At 41.6% G+C, this 21,135-nt stretch overlaps 1 protein-coding gene across 1 annotated transcript in view; it reads left to right on the forward strand.

Annotated features, from left to right (window-relative positions):
- The window catches only part of smc2 (structural maintenance of chromosomes 2), a 52,136-nt gene extending 31,295 nt beyond the window's left edge, over window positions 1–20,841 (forward strand). The window contains exons 16-24 of the mRNA XM_041186698.1: window positions 563–687; window positions 5,294–5,487; window positions 7,051–7,194; window positions 7,294–7,488; window positions 9,653–9,853; window positions 10,835–10,951; window positions 13,152–13,312; window positions 19,427–19,574; window positions 20,490–20,841. Coding sequence (XP_041042632.1) covers window positions 563–687; window positions 5,294–5,487; window positions 7,051–7,194; window positions 7,294–7,488; window positions 9,653–9,853; window positions 10,835–10,951; window positions 13,152–13,312; window positions 19,427–19,574; window positions 20,490–20,681 — 1,477 coding nt within the window. The 3' untranslated portion in view covers window positions 20,682–20,841. The remainder of the gene's footprint in view (window positions 1–562; window positions 688–5,293; window positions 5,488–7,050; window positions 7,195–7,293; window positions 7,489–9,652; window positions 9,854–10,834; window positions 10,952–13,151; window positions 13,313–19,426; window positions 19,575–20,489) is intronic.
- Window positions 20,842–21,135: the final 294 nt, after the last annotated feature.

The raw sequence follows: 21,135 nt of genomic DNA on the forward strand, positions 1-21,135 counted from the left end.
GGCTGCTGTTACTTCATAAAATGGGCACTCACTTCTTCTGAGTCCAAATGAATACACCATTCTTCAATACAGCCAGAAACAATATCTTGCTTCTTTCAACTCCCCTTCCCATTCCCCTGAGCAGTGCTGACCTATTAGACTGTAACCTTTTTCTCATGTTCTCAATCTGTAGTTCAGGTGTTAATCATGCTGATTCTTGTTGCTGAAGTGCCAGGAAGGAGTGGCAAATCTGGGGTTGTGACCTGGCTACTGGAAAGAATGTTGCCTTTGTATATGCCTATCTTTAGACTCCTGTGCAAAAGTTGTTTGTCTTGGCTAGGTTTGGAGTACAAGCATGTGGTGGGTGAAGTTTTGTAGATTAAAACTTAGTGGCACAATGAAAAGGTAGAAAAGTACAGACCCAACTGATGAGCAAGAAAAAAATAGACTTATTGTACATTTAATGTTCAATGTAGCCGACTGTTTGAACAGATGCAATTCAGTAAATAGACTGAAAAAATCCTTTTCTGTGCTTTCCATTTGTTACTACAAATAACACGTTATTTTTCGCAAATCTTTTCAGATACCGAGAGTTGAAACTGCAGTGTGAATTGAAATCTCAGGAGCAAGAACTACTGCTGGTAAAGCTTCAACAGAGCTCTTACCACAAGCAGCAGGAGGAAATTGAAACCCTTCAAAAAACTATTGGTACACGCTACAATAACTAAAAGGGAAAGGAATGGGTGGGGGGGAGATGATAGTGAAACTTTTCATGAGTGCAGCATATAGTCAAGGCTATACTCCAGCATTAGGTTTTATACAACCTTAATCTTGAGTATTTGTCGCCTAAATATTTGCTTTTAAAGTGTCCAGTTTGCATAATTTCTGGGAGCAGACAGTGAAGCCTGATGGCTGGCACTTGGCTATTTCTTTTAATTCTCTCTGCTTTACTAAAAGCAACAAACAGCAGCAGTGAGTACTGTCACTAATGTGCAAAGTAGTGGGCTCTATTCTAAAGAGAAAGCTGGAAAAATATCTAGAAAATTTCAACTTGAGCAACTAGCAGGCTTTAGAAAAGAAAGATCTTTGCTGACAGCCTTATTTCTTTGAGAAAGGAGGCCAGATAGGCTTCAGATTATATGGGTAATGGAATTCTATATGGCATTAGCTTGTTTGAACTTAATACTTTTATTAATGAAGTTTTTTGTGGAAAAACATCAGATTTTTTTTATGATTCATTCATGGGATGTGGGTATTGTTGGCTATGCCAGCATTTATTGCCCATCCCTAACTGCCCTTGAGAAGGTGGTGGTGAGTTGCCTTCTTGAACCCCTGCAGTCTGTGGTGTTAGCGAGGGAGTCCCACGATTTTGACCTAGTGACAGTCAAGGAATGGCAATGAATTTTCAAGTCAGGGTAGCGTGTGACTTGGAGGGGAACTTCCAGGTGGTGATTTTCCCATGTGTTTGCTGCCCTTGCCCTTCTCGATTGTAATGGCCGTGGGTTTAGACGGTGCTTTCCCAGGAGGCTTGTTGAGTTCCTACAGTGCATCTAGTAGATGGTACACACTGCTGCCACTGTGTATTGATGGTGGAGGGAGTGAATGTTTGTGGATGGAGTGCCAATCAATTGGGCTGCTTTGTCCTGGGTGGTATCAAGCTTCTTGAGCGTTCTGGAGCTGCACTCATCCAGGCAAATGGAGAGTATTTCATTACACTCCTGACTTGTGCCTTGCAGATGGTGGACAGGCTTTTGGGAGTCAGGAAATGAGTTACTCACTGCAGGATTCCTAGCCTCTGACCTGTTCTTGTGGCCACAGTATTTATATGACTAGTCCAGTTCAGTTTTTGGTCAATGCTAACCCCCATTATGTTGATAGTGGGGGAATTCAGCGATGGTAATGTCATTGAATGTCAAGAGGCAATGTTTAGATTCTCACTTGTTGAAAATGGTCATTGCCTGACACTTGTATGGCGCGAATGTTACTTGTCACTTGTCAGCTCAAGCCTGGACATTGTCCAGGTTTTGCTGCATTTGGAAATGGACTGCTTCAGTATCTGAGGAGTTGCGAATGGTGCTGAACATTGTGCAATCATCAGCGAACATCCCTATTTCTGACCTTATGATGGAAGGAAGGTCATTGATGAAGCAGCTGAAGATGGTTGGGCTTAGGACACTACCCTGAACTCCTGCAGTGATGTCCTGGAACTGAGATGATCGACTTCCAACAGCTACAGCCATCTTCCTTGGTGCTAGGTATAACTCCAACTAGTGGAGAGTTTTCCCCCTGACTCCCATTGACTCCAGTTTTGCTAGGGCCGCTTGATGCAATACTTGGTCAAACGCTGCCTTGATGTCAAGGGCAATCGCTCTTACATTACCTCTGGAGTTCAGCCTCTTTGTCCATGTTTGAACCAAGGTCTTAATGAGGTCCGGAGCGGAATGTTCCTGGTGGAGCCCAAACTGAGCGTCAGCGAGCAGGTTATTTCTAAGCAAGTGCTGCTTGATAGCACTGTTGATGACCCCCTTCCACCACTTTTACTGATGATCAGGAGCAGACTGATTGGTGGCAATTGGCTGGGTTGGATTTGTCCACGCGACATACCTGGGCAAGTTTCTGAGTAGATGCCGGTGTTGTAGCTGTACTGGAACAACTTGGCTAGGGGCGTGGCAAATTCTAGAGCACAAGTGTTCAGTACTGTTGCTGGAATATTGTCAGCACCCATTGTCTTTGCAACATCCACTGCCTTCAGCCGTTTCTTGATATCACGTGGACTGAATCGAATTGACTGAAGACAGGCATCTGAGCTGCTGGAGACCTCTGGAGGAGGCCGAGATGGATCATCCAGTCGGCACTTCTGGCTGAAGATTGTTGCAAATGCTTCAGCCTTATCTTTTGCACCGATGTGATGGGCCCCAAATGGTGTTCAACATGGAGTACTGAGTCATCAGCTGCTGGGGGAGTGTGCAGTACGTGGTAATCAGTAGGAGGCTTCCTTGCCCATGTTTGACTTATAGAAACCACAGAAAAGTTATGGTGCAGAAAAAGGCCACTCAACCCTCATGCCTGTGCAAGCCAAAAAGAAAAAATAAACTTGCCGCATTCCAGCACCTGGTTCGTAGCCTTGCAGGTTACAGCACTTTAGATGCAGATCCAGGTACCTTTTAAATGAGTTGAGCATTTCAGCCTCAACTACCAACTTAGGCAGTGAATTCTACACACCCACCACCCCCTGGGTGAAGAAGGTTTTCCTCATGTTCCCTCTAACCCTTCTGTCAATCACCTTAAATCTATGCCCCTGGTAATTGACCCCTCAGCTAGGGGAACTGAGTTTTGCCTGTCTACACTATCTAGGCCCCTCATAATTTTGTACAACTCAGGTCGCTGCTCAGCCTCCTCTGTTCTAAGGAAAATAACCCTAGGCTATCCAATCTTTCATCATAGCTGCAACTTTCAAGCCTGGCAACATTCTAGAAAATCTCTGCACTCTCTCAAGAGCAGTTATGTCATTCCAGTAGTGTAGTGACCAGAACTGTACACAAAATTACAGCTGTGACCTAACCAGAGTTTTATACAGTTCCATCATTAAATCCCTGCTTTTGTATCTAATACCTCACCCAATAAAGGAAAGCATTCCATATACTTTCTTGACCACCTTGTCCACCTGTCCTGCCACCTTCAAGGACCAGTGGACATGCACTCCAAGGTGTCTCACTTCCTTAATCCCTCTCAATAACTTCCCATTTATTGAGTGATCCCTTGCTTTGTTTGCCCTCCCCAAATGCATTACCTCACAGTTTTCCAGATTGAATTCCATTTGCCACTTCTCTGCCCACTCAACCAAATCATTGATATCATTCTGGAGTTGACAGCTAATCCTCTTCACTATCAACCACATGGCCAATTTTTAAATCATCTACAAATTTCCCAATCATACCTCCCACATTTAAGTCTAAATCATTAATAAATACAACAAACAGCAAGGGCCCCAACACTCAGCCCTGTGGAACATCACTGGAAACCGGCTTCCATTCGCAAAAACATCCATTGACCATTACCCTTTGTTTCCTGTCGCTGAGCCAATTTTGGATCCAACCTGCCACCCTCCCCTGTATCCCATGAGATCTCACTTTCCTGATGCCATGAGACTTCATGGGTCCAGACTCGATGTTGAGGGCACCCAGGGCAACTTCCACCTGACTGTATACCACTCTGCTGCCATCTCTGCTGGGTCTATCCTGTCGCCGGTGGTGTCTTAGACACTATCTGTAAGGTACAATTCAGTGAGCATGACTATGTCAGGCCGTTGCTTGACTAGCCTGTGGGACAGCTCCCCCAATTTTGGCACAAGCCCCCAGATGTTAGTAAGGAGGACTAAAAAACATCTGGAACTGGGTAAGAAGTTGGGTTTAACAAACACATGAGTATTCGTGGGAATTGTAATGTCAGACTGGGGAAGGTATTGAGTGGAGTTCCCCAGAGTCACTTGTTTTCAGTTCGCATAAGTGACCTGTATACAGGAATTAATTAAACTTCTTAATTACAATGAAAAAGAAGAGAAATGACTGACGCAAGAAGCATCAAGAATAAAGTATTGAGTTACAGCTATACACATCTAGCAAGAATATTGATAACTGACATTGCAGAAATGTGGCTTGTTGCACAGTTGGAGCTAAAAGCAGGAAGCAATCTACAAAGTTGAAGGAGGCGCACTATTGATGGAAAATTATTTAACAGCTTTTGAAAGGCTGGGTATAGTAAGAAAAGAGGATAAAATTGGTTTGGAAATAGGACTCCATTCAATGATATAGTGTGCTCTGTGATTGCACTCACATTCAAAGAGAATGTTTTAATGAATCTGCTGTTTTCTTACAGCACTGTATTCAGGGAGTGAGAAGCGTGCAAGAGCCTCATTGGAGGTCTTCATTTCAGTCAACTTGCCTCCATGCTGGATTCTATTTTTAATTTGCTCACTTCATAGTGCATCTCACTCGAATGTTGGAATTTGCTGTTCTGGCTTTTGAGAATTTCTTAAAAGTGCCTGTGTTTCATTGGATCTAAAGCTATGAGTTTGAACAGCAATGTCTCCATTGTATTTAATGCATTTCTTCCTAATGGATATTTGGAATCGTCCTTTTTGCATTACAAAACCTTTTTTTCATAATTCCCACTAAAATCTCGTGATAGCTAACTTTTCATTTGCTATAAGCAAATTGTTCTTTGACTATTTGATAAAAAATGATGGAGACCAAAAGATACAGGAATGCATGAGCTCAAAGTGACACTGCACTTATGGTGTCTCCTTTAATTGTAGGTGAGTGTGAAGAGACACTTAACAAAACAAAAGAAGTCCAAAAGAAGGCTCAAGAGAAGTACAATACCTTGGAAAACAAGATGAAAAATGCTGAGTTTGAGAGGGAAAAGGAACTGAAGGAAGCTCAGAAAAAGCTTGATGATGCCAAAAAAAAGGCTGACTTGTCCAATAAGAAGACTAAAGGGAAACAACAGGTGCATAACATTGCAGTGTGATATGTAGTTTGTCACATCCCATTTGTCTCTGAATAGTAAGGTGCAGGTCAGTTGTGTGAAGCAGAATCCCTTTAGTAATGACTCAGCAAATTCAACATTGCACAACTCTAAACAATTGTTTTCTGTAATTTCTGCAACAGAAATGGGGTCAGCATGCATGCTGATCTCTTGAAAGTCCATTATTCTCATAGATTGCAGATTTTATCTGTTTTGCTGAATTTCTAATAAATTGATATGCACCTTCCCATGATATGGAGAGAGAATTGGATTGGACAACTCTTGTGTCCCCAAGAGTAATATCAGAGGTTACTTGAGACTGAATGTTCTGACAGAAGGTGGATGATGAGAGAAATGGGAAAGGGGGACTAAAACTAGGGGTGGATTTTACGGGAGAATGGATTACCTCTCCCCCAACCCTGGAACTAAAAGTCATTCAGCACCTTCCTGACTAGAAATCTGGCTGCCCAGCAGCAATATTATGCTGGGAGGGCCTTAATTGGGTCAGGTTGGGACATCCATCCTCATCAGGAAGGAAGTCTCGCCCTAGGCAGCTCTGTAATCCCAGCAATGCCAGAAGAGAGTAGGGGCTGCAAGCTGTCCCAAAGAAGAAAAGATATCACCTGGACTTGAGGTAAGTCCTGGGATTTTGGGTGAGCCTGATTAGAAGACCCCAGGCAAGTGGGGGAGGGAGATGGGTTAGAGAGACCTGGGGGGAGCAGTGGTATGATCTTGTTAGGGTGGGGGTGGCGTAATGAACACGGGGAACCACCCAAAGGAGCCCCCCCACCGGCTGATGGCAGGCCGCACTGTCAAAGCTGCCAGGCTGCTCACCTTGCTCCAGCCTTCCCTGCAGACTGAAAAATTACGGCAGAGGTGGATTGAGGCCCTTATGTGGCAGTTAACTGGCCACTCAAGGACCTCAAATGGGTCTCATGGCAGGCAGGCTGCCCCCCTTTAATATAGAGGACAAGTTGGGGGTGGATGGGAAGGCAGTGGGCTAGCCCCCGCTTTATTTTACGAGACCCCTCCCCTGCCTTTCTTCGGATATGTCGGCAGGGGTCCGTAAAACTTGGCCTGAGATGTGAAGGAGAATACTTAGTTTATGAAGTTACCTTCACACCAAAGGAAATGCCATCCAGTTTGAAACACACAGAAAAACTTACCTTGATATTTCAGGCTTGACTTTTTTGACCTGCTAAAACGGAGTCACAAGAAATGCTACCTGCTTGCTGCACAGTTTCTTTTATTAAGGTATCAGCATCTAACTCGCCTAAAATGCTGCCCATCTGGAAATTGTTAGGCATTCCACATTTTCTATTCAGAGTCACTAGCTCAAAAAACTTTGTAAATTTGTTGAAGACTGATTTAAAAAATTCAGTCCTGCTTTAATTCACAAAAGCTGGTTCCAGTCTTTTTTCAGTGGATGTTTATTCAGAGGGCTTTAGGTTATAAGTTCCAAAATGAGGTGTGGGAGATAAAAGAATGATCTGTCACTTATCGTTTTTTCTTTGCAGATGCTAACTTGTGTTGTTGCATCCATAGGAAATGGATGCCCTGCTTTTGGAATTGGAAGAGTTAAAACGTGAGCAGACTGGCTACAACCAGCAGATTGAGGCTGTGGATGAAGCCATCAGATCTTACAAACAACAGATTGAAAACATGGCTGAAGAAGTGGCAAATAATAAGGTACTAACATATTAAAATGGAAGAGTATAATTAATGCACAACATAGAGGTTGTGTGACTTTGGCGATTATATGTGTATGACTCATTCCATTATTTATAGGAAGCTGTGAAGAAGGCTCAGGATGATCTGGCTAAACAAAAGGAAGCTATAAAGTCTCAGAATAAGGAAATTCAAATCAAAACCAATTCCATATCAGAATTGGTGAAACAGAAAAATGAGGCACAGTTGAAAATTCAGGAATTGGAGCACAACATTAATAAGCATAAACGGGACACTGCTGATGCTGCTGCTAAGGTTAGTGCAAGAGAATAAGTATACAATTAATAAGCAATCAACATTTCAGATGTAATGGAAAGATCATCTATATAATTAGAAATCAATAGCAGCGCTGTCTTTGGATTATAAATTATCCTCAAGAATTGTTGAGTGACCCTAGAGTAGACTTTGTGTGAAGTCCTGGTTATGATTCAGCTAGTTGCTTGTGAGAAGTCTGCACACTGATTTCTGCTTCCAACTTTCCCATTGAGGCCAAAAGGCTGGCACAAATAAAGTAGGCACAGTTTCCATGCACTGCCTATGACCAATGTGGCAAGAGGACTGTTCCAAATACTGTTGCTTAGGAGCATGGTGATCAAAATTATACACAGTGATTTGAATGTCACCTGAATAATAGATCAAAAACATCACTGTAGCTTTGTAAACTTCCATTATTATTCCAACAATCTGTCCTGCTTTCTTAATTACCTTTCCACATTGTCTTCAGATTGAAGGTGACAAGTTTGTTGTCATTCTCTGTTTCCTATCCAAGTGTTTCTATGCTAATTCTATTCCCTTCATGGCTGCATAAAATTTAATTGTTACCTGACTACCAAATTTTATAATAGGTCATAATCCATGGCAAATTGTTTAACCACATCCTCTATCCTTAATGGTTTCTCTTCACTGTTGAATGGAAATAGTTGAATGAGTTTCTATGTCAAGGTCATTTATATACATCAGAAATAACAGAGGTTCAAGCACTGGTTGACTGGTGCTCCAGTCAACAACAATATCCCTTCTTTGGCCCATTATCTGACTTTTACAAGTAGTTTATTTCCTATTCTATCCAATTTGTAATAAAAGTTTAAACTTTGTGGGAATGCAGATGAAAACGAGCAGACCTACATGGAAATCTAAATGAATTAATAATTATAGTGATTTAATAAAATTGTGTTTTTTACTGGCATTTAATAATTTTGTAGAATTACTAATGTTTTGGGATCAAATTTCTCAAGTTTGACCATTTTACTATGTGAAACATGCCAGTGGCCAGTATCTACGTTCCTCAATGCTCACCTCTTCAAAACAGTCACGGAGGACTATCCAACATCAAATTACATTTACATAGCACTCATTACCTACAAAAGAGGTGAATCAGGATGCTGACTAGCAAGAGCTTGCTGAGCTGGGAAGATTGTTGGGAGGGGTGTGGAACACATTCAGAAGTTGGGGGTGGGGGCTGGTTTGGAATGTTGAACAATGATTAGGCCAGAATTAGAAGTACATAGGGTGTGTTGACAGTAGACCTAGGGAGTACAAAGTTGGAGAGCAAAGCCATCAAGTGATTTGAGGAGGACTTCAGTGAATTTCCGGGAACACTGCAAGCCAATGGAGTTTGGTAAGGATAGTGGTGGTGAGGTTGTAAACCTAAGTGTGGCTTGTTAGTAGAAGTGGGGGTTTGGCCCGGAGAGCATTAGAGAAGTATGGTTGTGAAATGATAAGCATGAGTTAGAGTATCAGGGGATAAATGGTCAACACTGGTAAAACTGATCAGTTGTGGAGAATGAAGCTTCATTCAAGATCGAGAAATATGTCAAAATTCTTTTTCTAGATGACGAATGGGGAGGAGGCTGGACGTAGATGTATGTGGGAATCAGGGGGTAGTTTTGACCTTGGTAACTGTATACTGAAGGAAAAGCATTTGAGATAGTTGTTACCTAGCCTGTGGTTGGTGACTGAGGCAGAGAAATGGACAATATTGCCAGTACTTTAAAAGTTTTGAATGTCTGATTTCCCTTTCCTCCTTGGCAACTTCCCAGTGCCAGGCCTAATACAGAACTTGACACCTTCATTAAAATGAGGCAAACCCTGGCAGTCTTGGGTGGATAAGCAACCATGCACCTGCAAGGGTGCTAGTCCCATCAAACACGCACAGGGGCCTCAATATTCGATAGTGTTCTGTTAAATGCAAGGATAAGAAATTGTATGCCTGGTGCAAACGAGTACAAAAGGCAAGAACTTGTGCTTGCAAGATTCTGTCAATAGTTGGATACTTGGTTCTTTTTCGCCTAAAATGGAAACTGTGTTTTCTTCACAAATCACATGTTTAGTAGGATTTGATTAATTAGAAGTTGGAGTTGGACAGTTGATCTTTACAAAAACTCTCTTCCTTTCCTTGTCCTATTTAAAACTTGTGCAGGTGACCAAAATGCTGAAAGAGTACGAGTGGATTACCTCTGAAAAGCATCTCTTTGGCCAGGCCAACACGGTCTATGATTTTAAAGCGAACAATCCTAAAGAAGCAGGCCAGCGGCTTCAACAGCTACAGGAGAAGAAAGATACACTGGGCAAAACTGTGAACGTGAGGGCAATGAACATGCTCAGCCAGGCAGAGGAGCGGGTATAACTTTACATTTAAATCCCTTTAAGAGCACAAAGAAACAAAAACAAATTCATGGGGCTGATGCTCTGTTCCCTGCAAGTCTGTTCGAGTCGTTGGCAGTGAGAGAACTATTTGTCCTCTGCTGCAATCTTATTACAAGAGCACCTTAAATCTAAATAATTTGGGTTCTCTTTAGCAATGCACTTAATCTTGAACAAGTATCTGCAACAAAGACAATATTGTATAGTATTCAATTGCCTCTGCATCATAGGAGTTTATAGGTGACTTGTGGATGTTTCGCATGAAACAACTTTTTGTAAAGCCCTGCCAGTGATGTGATATGTTGTATAAGCATTGCTTGTTCTGTTAATAAAGGAGCATTTCAATTACTAGGTGCAAGCAGTAATATGCGTGCACTCTGACATCTGTCTCATGCAGCTGTTCAAGCTTTCTAAAATTGTAATTATTAGCCATAATTAAGAGCCATGTTTATCATCGTGTTGAATGAGTGAAGGTTGTTTTACATCACATTTGTCCCATGACATTTGGAGTTCTGTTTTTGTTTCTCTTGCTGCCTTGGTATTCCTGCTGACTATTTGTTTTATGATGAGCAAATATTCCATGGAACAAAAAAAGGTTGCCAGATAACACAGTTAAGAGAACATGCGTTTAAGGCTGCAGGATCTATAATGGCAGTGTGCACACCCATTAAAATTACAACTAGATTTCCTAAAAAGTGATTGTGGATTCTATCTATTCCTACACTGAAGTTTACCTTTAAATGACCAAGCAAGTAACTTTCACCCTCATGGTAGGCAGGAATCAAGTATGAAGTTAAGTAAATTAACATTGGTATCATGGTGGGTATTAGTTATAAAATAGCTTTGATTCAAACTGAGGTGCCAGGCTTGGACATCCACTTATTGATGTAAGAAAGGTGCAACTGCGTATGAGAAACTTCCATTAAATCTGAGTGGACTCCCTTATACTTGTTCACAGTACAATGATTTGATGAAGAAAAAAAGAATAGTTCAAAATGACAAGTCAAAAATTCTTTCAACTATTGAAGAGCTGGATAAGAAGAAAAACGAAGCCTTGAATGTTGCATGGAAACAGGTAAACACTAATTTATATGTTAACATTTTGTTAGGGTGGATGTTTTTTGTTTTTGAAAAGCCAGAATGTGTAAGGCAAAAAGAACTGAAGTATAGTCAATAAAGCTATCAATGGAAGCAAAAGTAATAATGCTATTGTCTAAAATTTAGCCAATAACAAAGAATTAGCCTCCCTGTACAAAAACTAGAATGAATGATTCAAAGCAAAAGATTTACTGATCCCAGAGAGAAGTTTCCAAACTTGGGGGTTTTCAAGGGCTCTCTGAATATCTTCGGTCTGTTGATGCTTCTTTCCTGTAAGTGATTGATGAATAAACAAAACAACTATCTTTTTCCCCTTCCTTGCAGATGTACTTTTAAAGAAGACATCTGTTCTCACAAGATTATAAGAAATAGGAGCAGGAGTAGGCCATTCGGCCCATTTGAGCTTGCTCTGCCATTCGATAAAATCGCAGCTGATCTGATTGTGGCCTTAATTCCACTTTCCTGCCTGTCCCCCTTGACTCCTTGTGGATCAAAAATATGTCTAACTCGGCTTTGAACATATTCAATGACCCAGCCTCCATTGATCTCAGCTAGAGAATTCCAAAAACTAACAGCCCTAAATTCCTCCTCATCTCCATTTTAAATGGGAGACTCCTTATTTTCAAATTGTGCATCAGGTTCTAGATTCTTCCCAACATCTAACCTGTCAAACCCCCTCAGAATCTTTTATGTTTCAAAAAGATCATCTCTCATGTTTCTAAACTCCAATGTTCATAGGTTCAACCTTCATCCCAGGAATCAGACTGGTGAACTTTCTCTGAACTGCTTGCAATGCAAGTATCTCTCTCCTTAAGTAAGGAAATGAATAGGGACCATCCTGGCGAAAAGCCTGGAATGAGACAATTAACTCTCATTTCTCAGTTTGAAATAGAGTGAGAGTTGTGCTATTCCACAAACTATTTCCTAGGCTTTAATGTGCAACTTCATTGTGCGTGGCCTTTTTATTTTAAACCTGTGTGAATTTATTTTGTGTTAAAACGCAACTCTTAAATATAACTCAGTCCCAATATTCTTTCTTTGAAGTGGTTTTTTATCAAATGCTAAAACATGACTGATTTTTTTGGTACCTTTTTACATATGTCTAAACATGTCAAAAGTTAGTTAACTGTGGCTTTGGACTTGTATACTGTCATGAAGAGATTAATGTCTATAATGTTATTAGAAATTATTTTTTAAAAATAGGGTTGAGTGGTGTCTGTGTCAATGTGTGTGTCTTAATTGGATTAAAGCCAGCTGGTCTAGAGGCTTTAATGTATAGAAAGGAGTAGGTTTGAAATGGTAATTAGATAAACATGGGGAAGTTTAGAAATATAGGTGTCAAGGGGGCAATTTGCATTTAAAAAAAGCATTAAAGCATTCAAAAGAATGGATGAAATCTTGCACTTAGCTAGAAGACGCCAAGCAATGTGTTTATTTTTTTTCAGCTTACTAATAAAATTGATGGAATCAAAGGATGTTATTGTTAGAAGAGGTAAAATTAAAGGCCTAGTGACACAATGGGCAACTTACATTAAAAGAGAAAGACATGTATAAAGCAGAAAGGAGTTGTGGCATTTTAAGATCCATCAAGTGAGAAACTTGCAGCCTGTAAACCTCAAATCTGTCTCTAAGGACCCAGGGCTGAAAGAAACTTATTTCAAATGCGACTGTCCAGGGTGTGTTCTGCCAGGTGTCTCTTTAAATCTGAGTTTTAGTGCTGCCTTAATGGGGGTGTAACTGAGAGTCAGATTAATTGAGGGATTTTTGTAGCTATTATGGTAGTAATTTTGTAGATTTGTATGCGCTTACAATTTTTCTTGTATTAATAAATGTTTAATTTTGATTTATAAAAAATATCTTGAGACTCGATGGTCTTACTAAATTCAAAGCTTGCATCTTGAAACATACAAATTGCAAAAATAGGTTATGGCAGTTGTATCAAGTTTCCATTTGGGATTTGAGCAACTCAGTCTTTACCATTGGCTGTGTCATCATAATACTCTGACTTCTGAAGTAAAATGGAGTGACCAAATTGTTTTGCTTATTGGTTCATGACTAAACAGAATGCATAACTTGATGTGTAGCAAAGAGAACAAGTTAATTCTAACCAATGTGTCTTGACACTGGTATATTGGTTGATGTCATTCCTGTTTATGAGCTTATCTCATTCAATCTAGGTAAACAAAGATTTTGGCTCCATTTTCTCCACACTCCTTCCTGGAGCTAATGCCATGTTGGTACCTCCTGAAGGCAAGACTATTCTAGATGGAGTGGAATTCAAAGTAGCCCTTGGAGATGCCTGGAAAGAGAATCTTACTGAGCTCAGTGGTGGTCAAAGGTCTGTCTTTCCTTTTTATTTGGATTTCTGGTTTTAATTATCTTTTCATGTAAATACTTTTTCCTTCTCAATTTTCAGCTGTAGTGCCTTACTGCTAGCTTGCTTTCATCTGTACTGCTTAGTTTTCCCCTCAGTAATGCGCCATCAATAATAGATGTCATTTTCACTCTTAAGAATTTCTTGTAAAGATCTCCCACCTACTTAGTTTTTTATTCATTCATGGAATGCGGGCATCACTGGCTAGGCCAGCATTTATTGCCCTTTCGAAGGTGGTGGGGAGCTGCCTTTCTTGAACCACTGCAGTCCATGTGGTGAAGGTAGACCCACAGTGCTATTAAGAAAGGAGTTTGAGGATTTTGACCCAGCGACAGTGAAGGAACAGCGATTTATTTTCAAGTTAGGATGTTGAGTGGCTTGGAGGTGAACTTCCAGGTGGTGGTGTTCCCATGTGTCCACTGCCCTTGTCCTTCTAGATGGTGGCGGTCATGGAGTTGGAGGTGCTTTCTAAGGAGGCTTGCTGAGTTCCTGCAGTGCATCTTGTGGATTGCGCACAAAGCTGTAAATGTGGGTTGGTAGTGGAGGGAGTGAATGTTTATGGATAGGGTGCCAATCAAGCGGGCTGCTTTGTCCTGGATAGTGTCAAGCTTCTTGAGTGTTGTTGGAGCTGCACTTATCCAGGCAAGTGGAGAGTATTCCATCACACACCTGATTTGTGCCTTGTAGATGGTGGACAAGCTTTGGGGAGTCAGGAGGTGAGTTACTCACTGCAGGATTCCTAGCCTCTGACCTGCTTAAGTAGCCACAGTATTTATGCCATATGGACTAACCATTTTTCAGTTTCTGGTCAATGGTCACCCCCATGATGTTGATAGCAGGGGATTCAGCAATGGTACTGTCAAGGGGCGATGTTTAGATTCTCTCTTGTTGGAGATGGTCATTGCCTGGCACTTGTGTGGCACAAATGTTACTTGCCACTTGTCAGTCCAAGCCTGGATATTGTCCAGGTCTTGCTGCATTTGGACCTGGACTGCTTCAGTACCTGAGGAGTTGTGAATGGTGCTTAATGTTGTGCAGTCATAAGTGACCATCCCCATTTCTGACATGATGGAAGGGAGGTCATTGTTGAAGCAGCTGAAGATGGTTGGGCCTAAGACACTACCCTAAGGAACTCTCTGCAGTGATGTCCTGGAACTGAGATGAGTGACCTGCAACAACCACAACCATCTTCCTTTGTGCTAGGTACGACTCTAACTAGCGGAGAGTTGTCTCTCTGATTCCCCTTGGCTCCAGTTTTGCTAGGGATCCTTGATGCCACACTCAGTCATATGCTGCCTTGATGTCAAGGGCAGTCACTCTCATCTCACTTCTGGAATTCAGCTCTTTTGTCCATGTTTGAACCAAGACTGTAATGAGGTCAGGAGCTGAGTGGCCCTGGCAGAACCCAAACTGAGCATTGAGCAGGTTATGGCTAAGCAAGTGCTGCTTGGTAGCACCGTTCATGACTCCTTCCATCGCTTTACTGATGACCGAGAGTAGTCTGATGGGGCGGTAACTGGCCGGGTTGGCTTTGTCCTACTTTTTATGGACTGCTGGGTAGATGGCAGTGTTGTAGCTGGACTGAAATGGCTTGGCTAGAGGCACAGCAAGCTCTGGAGTACGATTCTTCAGTACTATTGCTGGGGTATTGTCAAGACCCATAGCCTTTGCAGTATCCAGTGCCTTCAACCGTTTCTTGATATCACATGGAGTGAAAAGAATTGGCTGAAAACCGGCATCTGTGGTGCTGGGGACCTCCGAAGGAGACCGAGATGGATCATCCATTCGGCACTTCTGGCTGAAGATTGTTGCAAATGCTTCAGCCTTATCCTTTGCACTGATGTGCTGGGCTCCCCCATCACTGAGGATGGGGATATTTGTGGAGCTGCTGCTCCAGCTGTTTAATTGTCCACCACCATTCCTAACTAGATGTGGCAGGACAGCCGAGCTTAGGTCTGATCCTTTGGTTGTGGAATCACTTTGCTCTATCTATCACTTGCTGTTTATGCTGTTTGGCACATAAGTCGTCCTGTGTTACAGCTTCACCAGGTTGACACCTCATTTTTAAGTATTCCTGGTGTTGCTCCTGGCATGCCCTCCTGCACTCTCATTGAACCAGGGTTCATCCCCTGGCTTGGTCGTAATGGTAGAGTGAGGAAATGCTGAGCCATGAGGTTACAGATTACGGTTGAGTACAATTCTGCTACTGCTAATGGCCTGCAGCACCTCATGGATGCCCAGACTTGAGTTGCTGGATCTATTCGAAATCTATCCCATTTAGCACGGAGGTAGTGCCACACAACACGATGGAGGGTGTCTTCAATGTGAAAAGGGGACTTTGTCTCCACAAGGACTTTGCGGTGGTTACTCCTACCGATACTGTCATGAACAGATACATCTGTGACAGGCAGGTTGGTGAGGATGAGGTCAAATTTGTTTTTCCCTCTCGTTGGTTCCCTTGCCACCTGCCGCAGACCCAGTCTAGCAGCTCTGTCCTTTAGGGCTTGGTGTGTAGTGGTACTTCTGAGTCACTCTTGGTGATGACCTTTGAAGTCCTCCGCTCAGAGTACGGGCAACTCCCTCCGACTGTATATCACTGTGCCGCCACCTGTGCTGGGTATGTCCTGCTGGTGAGACTGGACATACCCAGAGATGGTGATGGTGGTGTTTGGGATATTGTAAGGTATGATTCCATGAGTATAACTATGATTGACTGGTCTGTGTGACAGATCTCCCAATTTGGGCACTAGCCCACAGATGTTAGTTAGTTAGGAGGACTTTGCAGGGTCAACAGTGTGGAGTTTGCCATTGTTGTTTCTGGTGCCTAGGTCAGTGCCAGGTAGTCCATCCAATTACATTCCTCATAGAGTTTGTAGTGGTTTGACACAATTGAGTGACTTGCAATGCCATTTCAGAGGGCATTTATGAGTCAACCACATTGCTGTTGGTCTGGAGTCACATGTAGGCCAGACGTGGTAAAGATGGCAGTTTTCCTTCCATAAAGGATATTATGGAATAAACCAGGTGGATTTTTACAACAATTGACAATGGTTTCATGGTCATTAATAGATTTTTAATTCCTGATTTTTATTGACTTCAAATTTCACCAGGATTTGAACCCGGGTACCCAGAGCATTCCCCTGGATCTCTGGTCCAGTGACAATACCACTGCGCACCACCTCTTGGATGAGAACCAGATCTGTAAGCAACAACTTGGACCCAACTCTGGAAGAGTCACAGGTGTACTGCATATTTGCAGCTAGACAGGCAGGTCTATGTGCTAGAATTGATGAGACACCATAATTGTGCACAGCTTACAAACTCCAGTTAAATCTTTAGCAGTGTTCTGGAACTCTGGATATTTGGAATTTCAGCCTGAGCAGCATTTGCAAATTCCATCACTTCGTCTGAAGCTACTGGAAGGAAAGAGCTGTCATTCATTTGGTGCCTTTCACAATGTCCCCAAGAGATTTACAGCTATTGCAAAAGCAAAATACTGGGGATGCTGGAAATCTGAAATAAAAACAAAAAAATGCTGGAAATACTCCAGTTCAGGCAGCATCTGTAGAAAGAAATAGAGTCTAATTGCAACAATTAATTTCTTTAAGTCTTCTTGTTTCATAGGCAAACAAGGTAAATATTTGCACATAGCAAGGTCTTGATCAGACTCTTTGTTTTCTATTGGCATGGCCATTGTTTAAAGTTGTCCAACCAATGCTGATTTGTTTAAAAAAAAGCACAGAAAAATCATCCTTGGAGGGGGAAGGGGCCTATTTATTGTTACTACAGCTGCTGTTTTTAGTCATTGTACACGGTCTCTTGTAGCTTTGTTATCCAGTTTCCAGCTGACTGTTGCCTTAGCCACTTGTCTGTTGTCTTGGAGATTTTCAGAATGTGACTGGATGCCATTAGTTTCAAGAAACATGGGATCTGTGTCAGTCAGGGTGAGTGGAGATTGGGTGCTCACTTCACTCTGGGACCCTTACTCACGAATTGCTGTGCTTAGAGTAGGAGTAGCTGTTGCAAAACCCATTCTTTATTTCAGCATTCTGTTTTTATTAAATATATTCAGCAAATTAGGCAGCATTCAGGGAAAGAGAAACAAAGCTAATGCTTCGGGTCGATAACGTTTTATCTATTTCTCTTTTCACAGATGCTACATGACCTGCTGAGTATTTCCAGCATTTTCTGTTTTTATTTGATTTCCAGCAAACACAGTGTTTTGCTGTCAAAAAGAAACTACCCTTTTCTTTTACAAAGAAGAACAGAAGTAATGCAAAAACCAGCCAGCAGTTTCCTCAATTCTGTCATCCATGTCATAGAATCATTATGGTACACAAGGAGAATTCGGCTCATTGAGTCTATGTCCGCTCTCTGTGGAGCAATACAGTCAGTCCCATTCCCCTATGGGATAATGATCATTTTAGGCGTTGGCTGGGAAATAAATATTGGCCAGGACACCAGAGCTAACTCACCTGCTCTTCCTTGAAATTGAACCATGGCGTCTTTTACATCTGTTTGAGGGGGGTAGGTGGAGCCTTTAGTTTAACAACTCATTAAACATCTAAAAGAAATAAGGTCCCATCTGGAAGGAAGCTAGATGTCTGATTATTGCGACTGGACACATCTTGTCCCTTGTAGCCCGAGGGACCTCCCAGTGGGGATGAAATTGCAGAACCAGTATGGGAGCAAAATAAATGGAAAATTTCCCTTCAACCTCATCAAGTGATCAAAACCAGTCGCAGAGATGACATGGATAGTTTATTTATTTGTTAATCCTCTCACCTTCTATATGATGTGATCTCTCCCCAAGTACAAGTCCAGTTCCCTCTTGAAGTTGTGCAGAAAGAATCAGCATACAATGCACCAGCCAGCAACACGTTTGAGAGGTTCACTACTCCCTGGGAATAGAAAAACTGCCTAATATCTAGTCTATTTTATTTACATGTAGTTGGGCCCACCCTCCCGATATATCAATAGGCAATGGAGTCCATTGCTTTTGTTTTATTTAATAAATCTCTGCCTGTTAGCCTGTAAGCCTATGCTATTCTAGGGTAAATACAGGCTCTTTAAGCTTACATGAGCAACATTCTGTCGGCTAAAAATCGTTCTTGTAACTCTCCTCTGAAGGGCCACTATATCACCCACTATGTGAGGGGACTAAATTTTGATTATAGTTGCCTCCACACACCCCCCACATTTGTATTTGTTTCTGTTAAATGAATCTACCCCCCCCCCCCCCCCATTATCCATTATTTGGTTAGAGCCATACTTCAAAAATTGATCTTTTTCAGACTGATTTGTGAGGAATATTGGATGCGCTATAGTGTCAGGTCATGTCATGATTTTTCTTAATATAAAGACCTTACAGTATATTAATTGCAAATATTTTCCCATAGTTTTACTCTGACATGGTAATACCAAACATGTCCTGCCATGTCAAATCAAAATTATTCCAGCATTTTATCAATGCTAAGTAGGTCAGGGAGGCAATCTTAACCAAAGCTCTGCATGTGAGAACAGGAACGTAGGATGGGATTTCCACGCCCACCCGCTGCCACGATCTTCAGTGGACTTCTGGCTGGGGCACCGCCTCGCCTGTGGCAGATCCCATCCGCGATGGGGCTGGAAAATCCTGACCCTAGGACTTAGGAGCAGGAGTAAGCCATTTGCCCTTCCAGCCTGCTCCACCATTCAATAAGATTAATGCTGATCTGTTTGTAGTCTCAACTCCACATTCCTGTCTGCCCCCATAACACTTGACTCCTTTGTAATCAAAAACCAAGCTAACTTAGCCTTGAACATATCAATAAACTAGCCTCCACTGCTTTCTGGGGAAGAGAATTCCAAAGACTAACGACTCTCAGAGAGAACCTTTTTCCTCATCCCTGCCTTAAAATGGTGAGTTCTTATTCTTAAACTGTGCGTAAACCTACTTCTAGTCTCCCCATTTGATTTGATAATGAGAAGTATACTGAATTAACACTTGATCTGTTCAAATTTATAGATCTCTGGTTCTTTTCATTCGGGTTCTGTTACATTAACTGAATGTGATTGTTGTGTGTTTATATTCTGTAGGTCACTAGTGGCTCTGTCTCTGATCCTGGCCATGCTCCTATTCAAACCTGCTCCAATTTATATTCTGGATGAAGTGGATGCGGCCCTGGACCTCTCTCATACCCAGAACATTGGGCAGATGCTGCGAACACATTTCCGGCACTCGCAGGTATGATGTGAACAGTTAATATAAAATAAAAATGAGAGGAGCAGATAAAAGTTTGACTGCCCTAATTTAATTTTCAACAATCTATTAATTGAATCCTACAATTTCTGCTCCTTTCTTCTCTCACTTCTATTTTCTCTGCTTCTTTGCCCCTCCTCCTCCACCCCTCCCCCCTGCAGCTGCCTCCCTCATCCTATTTCTCTTTCTTTTCTCACTTCCCATTTCTGAAACATTTATTTCTCAACCTCGCCCCGCCCCCAAGTGTCCAACTAATATGGCACAGCTATTGATAAATCCAGCAATACATTGAATTGCATAGCCAAGTAGTAAACCTACAAGGCAGAGGAATTCATGGTCAAACTCGTTTTCTGGTTAGACTGCTACTTGGATAGAGCATCTGTTTCCGGTTGCTACAACACAAGGAAGATATTTGAGCGATGGTAGTGCGGGAGGAGAGCTACAAGGTTAATTGTTGGTGTCAAAACTCTGCAATGAGAGGAAAGACTGGCTGCTTTGCCCCAGTGCCAATTTTTGTCTGATTATTCTCCTAGGTTGAACCTGTATACCCTTATCCTACTGCTTCAATTTATGTTAATGATTTTCCCGAGTTGCCTTTCCATACTGATCATTGCTCAAAGCCCATGTTTCTTTAAGTTTTCCTGACAACTCTGACTTCGAACACTTGTCCCCTTGAATGACAACCTTTCACCTTGGCTGTTGGAGTCTGTTGTCAATGAATTGGAAAGGGTAAATTATCAGAAGGCAAACTCCATTCTCTTACTATAGCTGATTACTGCGGTATTACTTTCTGTGCTGCATCTTTATGGCAGGATAGAAGAGGAGAAATGAGAGGTGGGAATATGTTTTTTAAAGAAAAGCTACATCCTTGTCAATGTGACTTTTTTTAAACTCCTGCAGTTTATCGTGGTGTCACTGAAAGATGGCATGTTCACTAATGCTAACGTCTTGTTCAAAACCAAGTTTGTGGATGGCGTATCAACAGTCGCAAGATTTGCTCAAAGCCAGAATGGTTCGGTCACACCAAATCATATTCCCAGCCGAACAGATAAAGAAAAGACAAAAGAAAGGAGGAACAGACTTCAAATATAGTTCTGAAGCTCTCGCAAAAGGATATATGGCACTGTGCATGCTATCTTCTGTATGTGTAATACTGTACAGCAAAGTTACTTTTCCTTTCTCTTTATATTTTCCTGATACTTTTATACATACCTGTTTTTATATTTCAAATAAACTGCTTTTTTCCCTATTATTATGAAAACTTTTAATGGACAATGGTAACTTTTTAAAGTTATAGAATATTTCTTGTATCAATATTCGAAAATACTGATGGCCAAACAGGGACAACCAAAAAAATTTAGAAGTTTCTGATACTTAAACTTTTTGATATAAACTGTTCGACTTTAAGTGATAGAAAAGTAAAGGAATGATGTATAATTAGTTTATGCTTTTGATTGCCTCCTGGCTTGGTTTACATTTTTGTGTCCATTGCTCCTTACCCACTCAAAACTCCATAAAGCTCCTGTATGAGATTTTGATACTGTTG

The sequence above is a fragment of the Carcharodon carcharias genome, chromosome 4 (assembly GCF_017639515.1).
Source record: "Carcharodon carcharias isolate sCarCar2 chromosome 4, sCarCar2.pri, whole genome shotgun sequence".
Lineage (NCBI taxonomy): Eukaryota > Metazoa > Chordata > Chondrichthyes > Lamniformes > Lamnidae > Carcharodon > Carcharodon carcharias.